The 7,672-nt window shown below is 50.7% G+C and overlaps 1 protein-coding gene across 4 annotated transcripts in view; it reads right to left on the reverse strand.

The window, feature by feature from the left end:
* The window catches only part of RMDN1 (regulator of microtubule dynamics 1), a 33,860-nt gene extending 28,676 nt beyond the window's left edge, over window positions 1-5,184 (reverse strand). For 2 of the 4 annotated variants that reach the window (XR_014793217.1, XM_084864773.1), the window contains exon 1: window positions 4,999-5,184. Coding sequence is in view for 1 of the 4 variants with exons in the window: in XM_084864773.1 (XP_084720899.1) it covers window positions 4,999-5,112 (114 nt within the window). In the remaining 3 variants the exon portion in view is untranslated. Of the gene's footprint in view, window positions 1-4,034; window positions 4,579-4,998 lie in introns of those variants that run through there. The other 2 variants (XM_084864774.1, XM_084864775.1) reach the window with 2 other exon arrangements.
* Window positions 5,185-7,672: the final 2,488 nt, after the last annotated feature.

A 7,672-nucleotide genomic window follows, 5' to 3' on the forward strand; every position in this document is an offset into this window, starting at 1 on the left:
CCCTAGGACCCCCAAGAAAGGAGGCACGTGTGGGTCTCCCGTCCCAGGGAAGTGACATCCCACAGCCCTTCCTGCTGCCCAGTCCACCCCGTGGGACAAGCCCTGCCCCCTGTGAGCTGGGTGCTCCTTCTCCTCAGGGCAAAGAGCAAACAGCTCCCTCCTGACGTCACCTCTCCCGTCCCGCTTTCCAACTTCTCTTCTCAAACTCCAAAAAGTAGTCTGCGCTCTGACCCTCCCCCTCCTCACCACTCTCTCGAGCTCACACCCACACACCTGTGCCCCCACACTGCAGGTGGCTCTAGGCAAGGGCACGCCTCTGCCTGTGCCATTCTCCAGTCTCCTCTCACTTGCCCAGCAACAGCACTGGACAGCGCTCCCTCCCTCCCGTTTCTTCCTTAAAGCATGAATGGATGCTAGGCTTTTATTTTTATTTTTTTTAATATATTTTATTGATTTTATACAGAGAGGAAGGGAGAGAGACAGAGAGTCAGAAACATCGACGAGGGAGTCATCGATCAGCTGCCCCTTGCACACCCCCCACTGGAAATATGCCCGCAACCAAGGTACATGCCCTTAACCGGAATCGAACCTGGGACTCTTCAGTCCCCAAGCCGACGCTCTATCCATTGAGCCAAACCGGTCCCGGCGGATGCTAGGCTTTTAAAACGAGATACGTGACATGCAATGAATTGCACATACATAACGTGTATCGCTAAGACACCACACCATCCGTCCGACCAGGAACTGCCCCCCTGGAACCATCAGCCTGGCTCCTGACACACCCTCCATGGCTTTGGAAATACTCCTCCTGGGCCCCCTCCCTGTCGGGTCCTCGTCTCCGATACCCACTGCCGCTGTGTCCCAGCGCAGCCCGGCCTCCTTTTCCCCGTTTGTCTCACCGGGGCGATCACACTTCCATGACTTGACCACCATGCCAAAACCCTGCCTGTGGCCCAGCCAGGATGTCTCCTGGAAACCTCGGAATCCTAAGTGCAGCGGCCTAATCCACGCCTCTGCACATGGGGGATGACAGGAACCTCACGTCCATCAGCCATGGCGGCCACGGTCCCTGAATCCACTGCTTTCCCTTCCATGGTAACTGACAACCGATTCTCCTGGCTGTGCAGCTTACCCACACACACCTGCAGGGGTTCTGTGGGGAGCTGCCCTGAATGCAGGGGTCCTATATGCCTGAATGCAGGCGTGGGTGTAGGACACAGCTCTCCATGTGCCCCCCTTTCCAATAACCTAAGTGGGAAATTACTACTACCCCTAGGAATGCTGCTAACTGCAGATGTCTTTGCTTTAAAATAGGGGTGTTGAACTCAATCAGAGAAGGGGCCAAAATCTAAAATCCAGCCTAAATCGCGGGCCGAATGGTTTACTGAACAGTCATAAACTGACAATGTCATAAACTGACAGCGGAGTGCAGTGATGACAGCGCGGTGCGGGCCACATTGAAAGGCCTGGCGGGCTGGATTTGGCCCGCGGGCCTTGTGTTTGACACAAGTGCTTTAAAACAATTGATAGGAGCCTGAGACGCAGAAGGAGCTGCGAGTTAAGAGGAAGATAGGGGGTTGTAAAAGGTCAGGTGCTGAAGGAACTTATCTGTACAGGAACTCATCATGTTAGCAGAAGCGGCCACTTGCCTGAAATAAATATTTCCTCCTTCAGAATTGTATTTAAAGGTTGGAAAAATAAAATTCAGGGCGGCAGACCTCGGGTCTGAGCCCTCCCGACCCCATCTGTTCTTGTCTTTCTTTTTCTTGTCCTCACCCCCTCCTTCAGGTACTGTTCGTTGCCGGCAGGTTCCGGCAAACCACACACACCTGCAGTGGTTCCGCCTGCTCTCACGGACGCACCGGACCCACAGCTTCTCCTGAGCCCACAGCAGGAGGAACCAGCTCACTGCAGCGCCGAGAGCTGTATTTACTGGGATATCACACAACTGGATTCAAAACTCACCAACAGTACTTCAGCGGGTGTGGCACAGTGGTTACAGGCCACAGAGGGCAGGTTAAAGGGCACGTACCTCGGTTGCAAGATCAATCTAGGCACATGCGGGAGGCAACCAATGGATGTGTCTCTCATTTGGATGTTTCTGTCGCTATCCCTCCCTTCCCCTCTCTCTAACAAGCAATGGAAAAAATATCCTCAGTGAGGATTAACAAAACAAACACATCAGCAGCAGAGCAGGAAAACTACATTTGATGTAATCAAATTTTTAACACTGACTTTTCTGAGTTTATTTGTATTTAACAAAGAGAAGATGGGGTGGGGCAGAGGGTGTGTGTGTGGGGGGGGGGGGGTCCCTAGAAAAGAAGAGGAAAAAGACTAAGATTGTATCCGTGTCTCCGAGCCCAGCTCTGGCTGGGATCACAGGCAGAAAAGGCTGAGGACTGAGGAAACTACCTTAGGTGCCGGACTTCCTGCTGCCGCCATGCCCAGCAGACCACACTGGCTTTCTCAGGGGAGAAAGGCAGGCTGGCAGCTGGTATTCACCGTCTTATTAACGCAGCGCGGTTAATGCAAAGCACCTTTCCGCTCATCTCTGGCAGGCAGGTTCTGGCAAACCATACACACCTACAGTGGTTCCGCCTGCTCTCCCTGGGAAAGTAGATACAATCTTGTTTCTGGAACTAAAACCAATTAAGAGAACCAGGACTCTGACATTCCAAGAGCTGAAAACATAAGAGCCTAAGACAGCAAAGTGTGCCTCTCTCCTCGGGCCCCCAGCACAACGCCTCGCACAAATGAATTCTCAAAAGACGTTCTCTGGATAATAGAAGCAAGAAGCCTCTTAGACATGTGTTCCCTTCACCGTTACTTACACTAACTTCTAGCTATAAAGACCTCAAAAACGCAAACTCATCACTAGATTGAAAAGGACGGTGCCGCCCCCGCCCCCCCCCCCCCTCCTCAGGGTGCTGGTCCCAGGCCTGCTTCCCTCCTTCAGGGCTCACGGTGACCCGGCCAACCTGACTCACGTCTCCCGAATCCTATCTGCAGCCAGGCCCCCGAGGTGACCGCCAGACCCCCCCACTACTGTCTATTCCACCCCCGTGGCCACCATCACACTCACTGAGACAGCCCAACAGCTCCCCGCCCTGCAGTCTGACCCAGGAACCTAACTCTTCCTGGGCCCCTTCCCCGCCCCCACACCAAACCTGTCTTTGGATTCCTAAGTTCACCTCCATGACCGCCTCCGAGTGTCCTGTGACTTCTGTACAAACCGCACGTGCTGACTTTTCAGCCTTGATTCATTTCAGTTCACTGTCCCACTCCGAACTTCAGTCCCTCTCAGGTCCTACAAGACCCTTTTCTCCCACCTCGCATGCTCTCTCCTGAAATACTGTTGTCCTCACCTTCCCTTCACCTGCTTAACCCCTCATCCTCTGAGCTCCCATCTCTCAGTGCTAACACTTTCCCCTTCCTCCCTTCACGATCAGGTTAGGTTAACTCTGCTGCCTGTTACCAAAGCCCAACACCCATTGCATTTACTCAAGGGCCACCATCCTGCTAACCTGTAAGATAAACGGAAGAGGTTTGTCTCATGTTCCTATACCCTCAGCTTAGAACTGAGCCGTGCTGCACACTCAGTACAAATTTGTTGAAAATTAAATGTGTCCAAAATGGGTGTTTTGTACTATAGACAGAAACAGAAGCCCTCAATGGTTTGGCTCAGTGGATAGAACCTCAGCCTGAGGACTGAAGGGTCCCAGGTTCGAAACCCGTCAAGGGCATATGCCCAAGTTGTGGGTTCGATCCCAAGTGGGGGGCGTGCAAGCAAGAGCTAATCAATGATTCTCTCATCATTGATCTTTCTCTCGAAATCAATAAAAAAATACATTTAAAAAGAGATAGAAATTACTTACAGAGTAGACAAAAGAAATGTCTCCTCAGAAGTAGCCTCCACTCTCTGCAAACTCCTGGGAAATAAATAGCTCCACTCAACTTACTGACATTATGCTTAGAGAAAAATACATTATTAAAAGAAAAACTGAAATTATAAAGGCTTGAAAACACATGAATACCTGGAAAATTGGCCATCATACAAAGTTCCAACTCCCTACAACTCAAACAGGGGATGAAGAGGGAAGGAAGAACTTTCATTACTGCCTTTGGCTTGGCGTGGAGTTTCACTGCCAGCAGCCAGCACCGGGGCCACAGCAGCTCGGGGGCTCCGGAGGTCTGCCTGCCTCCAGACCCACATCTGTCCAGCTGTGCGACAGGGGCACATTACCCAACCGCACGACGGTTTCCTCTTTAAAAAACAAAGTTTTTATTTAGTTTTTTAGAGAGGGATGGAAAGATAGAAATGTCAATGAGAAACATCATCATGGACTGCCTCCTGCACGCCCCCTTCTGGGGACCCAGCGCAACCTGGCAGGTGCCCTGCCTGTGACCTCCGGGTCCATAGGTCAAGGCTCCACCACTGAGCAACTCTGGCTGGACTCAGTTTCCTCTTTTAAAAAATGGTTAAGTAACATTCCTACTTGCTCCGTAGGATGGGAATGAAGATTGAATGAGGAAACCCTGAAGACAATGCAGGCTTAGAACAATCCTTCGGTCAATGTCAGGCATCACTGTGCTCTAGCAGTTTATCTTCCAGCTCTGCCTCCAACACTGAGGCCGGCGGTTCCGCTCGGGGCAACCCCTCCGTCTGCCGGGCACCCCGCCCGCCTGGCTGGGGCTTCCGTCCCCACACCACCCCTCCCGCTCATTACCGGGAAGCCTGAGGGCCCGAGCTCAGGGGCACTCACAGGGGGCACTCAGAGCTTAAAATAAAATAAAACTCAGATGCCACGTGTCACGTTCACCAGGGCGCCCCTCACCAATCCGCCTCCAGAAATAAACCAAGAAACGCCAGAACCGGCCGCCCCACATCGTCCTCAACTTTCTGCCGGCAAAACGCGCCGCTGCAGCCCGGGGGCCGTGGGGCCCCTTCCCGGGCGCAGAGCGGCTGGCAAAGCGGGGCGCGGGCAGGGCGGCGCCTACCTCCAGGACGCGGCCTGGCCCCGGCCCGCGCCCGCCGGCGGCGCCCGCCGAGGGCCGGGGGCCCGGGGCCCGCCTCGCGGGGACAAAGCGCCAGAGGCGCGCGGCCAGCGCCATCACCTCCTGGGACGACCCGGCGGGGGAGCAGCGCACTCGCCCGCCGGCTCTTCTTCCGGCGCACCACTTCCGGTCTGGGACCCCTCTCCCGGGCTTGTGGGCGGGGCTTGCCCGAGTGGGTGGGACTTAACGCCTTCCGCGCCTGCGCGAAGGCACTGGACGTGCGAGTCCCTCCGCCCTCGGCTCCGTTGTGCCCTGGGTCGGTGGGTCTGTAAGGGTTGGACGCGGAGCTGGGGCATCGGAACAGAATTGGGAGGTCGGAAAACGAAGACAGAACTTGTATTCCCAGCTCTGCTGTCCCGGAGAGGCACACGGTGCAGGGTCCTGGGCAGACAGATGCCCAGGGAATGAGAAGGAGCCAGGCCCGCCAGCCGCCACCCGGAGCTGGGATGCTGGGAGACTCCGTTTCCCGCAGACCCTACACCGCAGGAACCTCTGATCCTGAGCCCAGTTCAGAGCCCAGGCCTGCAAACGCAGGGCCTGTTACCTGGGGCACAGGAAAACTTTATGGGCGAGGTGGCAAGACAAGGTTTTAGAAATTAAGTTGCATTTATGTAGGCCTTTTACTACTATTCTGATCATAATGAATTAACTCATACTCTTATTTCACTTCATTCTCCCCCCACCAGGTGGTCTGAAGACTGGAATCCGTGAGTCTAATGTTGCGTCCATGTGATGGCTGCCTTCCCCATGTCCCTGGAAATCAGCCAGATTACTTTAGGATTCATCAGTGATTCACTACTTAATTTGTCTTTAAAATGTTTTTAAAAAACATATAAATACTCTCTTCCCAACATTTACTGAACCTAGCCTTTTTTCCCAGAGGGAACCAGTTTACACATTCCTACTGGTACCTCAATGTTGCTAAATAATAGGCCTATGCCACTGGATGCCACCAAAATCCTGAAATCGAGTTTCTGATATTTCAGCCAAAAGGAAATTTTAATTAATCTTTTTATTTTGAAAAAGAAATAGATTCTTAGAAAAGTTGCAGGAACTCTAGATTCAGCCATCGTTAATGTTTTGTCACACTTGTTTTATCTTTCTTTACATATATTACATAAGATATCACATAATATTCCTACTATTTTCTGTTGTTGAATCTTTTGAGAGTAGATTACACATATGACTAACTAGAAACAAAGATGTTGATGTTCTTGTTTAGTCCCCATACAATGATCAATTTCAGGAAATTGACAGAATACTATCCTATATAATAAAAGGCTAATATGCAAATTGACCCAAGGGCAGAATGACTGATCTCTATGACATCCACTGACCACCAGGGGGCAGATACTCAACTGCCTCCAAGCTGGCCTAAGCCAGGGGTCCTCAAACTTTTTAAAGTGGGGGCCAGATCACAGTCCCTCAGAGAGCTGGAGGGCCGGACTATATGAACTACTAATTCCTACTGTAACACCTCGGCTGCGCTCACTGCCCAAAAAACCTGGCGGGCAGGATCAGACTCCTCTGCGGGCCGCATGTGGCCCGTGGGCCATAGTTTGAAGACCCCTGGAAGCTGTCAGTAGGACATCCAGCAAGGGCTTCTGGACTGGCAAAGGGTGCAGGCTGGGCTGAGGGGCCCCCCTACCCCCCGAAGTGTACCAATGTCATGCACCAGGCCTCTAGTTATTTATTATAATATACATCTCAAAGCTGCCCTTTATAGCAACTATTTTTTCTCAACTCAGAATCACATCCTGATTACATATTGCATTTAATTGTTGTGTGTCTTTAGTCTCTTTAAGTCTGCAGTATTTTATCTTGGCTCCAGGTACACTATCTTCTCTTCCCTCCAAGGAATCTTGGGTCTTTCTTGTCAGAATTTCTTCCCATCCTCCACCCTGCTCTATTATCCCTTACCTAGCTAATTCCTGTTCATGTTTCAGCTCTCAGCCCAAATGTCACTCCCCCAGAGAAGCTTTTCTTAATTCCCCAAATATAGTTTCATTTCCTTTATGGTGCTGATGATGTTTTTTTTTTAAAAAAAATTAAATTATTATCTTTGTACATATACCATTGCCCCCCCACACACATGCTGATCATGTTTTGTAATTTCATTTTTATACTGTGATTATCTATTAATCTAGTATATTTTTGAGCTGCAGTTGATAAGAGCTGGTAATGTGTGCCTTTGCTATACTGTAAATTCAATGGCATGTGTGATTTTTGTCTTATAACAAGTCCTGACACTATTTCTTCATTCATTCAACAAATGTTTATTGCATGTTATACCTGCTACTCTTCTAGATGTGAATGAACAATTCCTAATGGAGTATATATTCTAGTTGGGGAAATAGAGTAAGCAAGATAAATAATAAAAGATATAATAGATGACGATAAATGTTAAGGTGGAAGACAAAGCAGGAAGGAGTAGAATGCATTCCCGTTTTGGCTTTGCAGCGTTAACCAGGGTGGCGGGCACAGAAGCCTCACTGGAGAGACATTTAAATAAAGACCCAAAGAAGAGGGAGTGAGCCCTGAAGAAATCTAGGGGCAGAGCACTTCATGTCCAGGAAAAGTGCAAAGGCCTGAACTGGGAAGACATTTTCCATGAACA

Source organism: Pipistrellus hanaki (genome assembly GCF_964339955.1).
Source record: "Pipistrellus hanaki genome assembly, chromosome: 17".
NCBI lineage: Eukaryota > Metazoa > Chordata > Mammalia > Chiroptera > Vespertilionidae > Pipistrellus > Pipistrellus hanaki.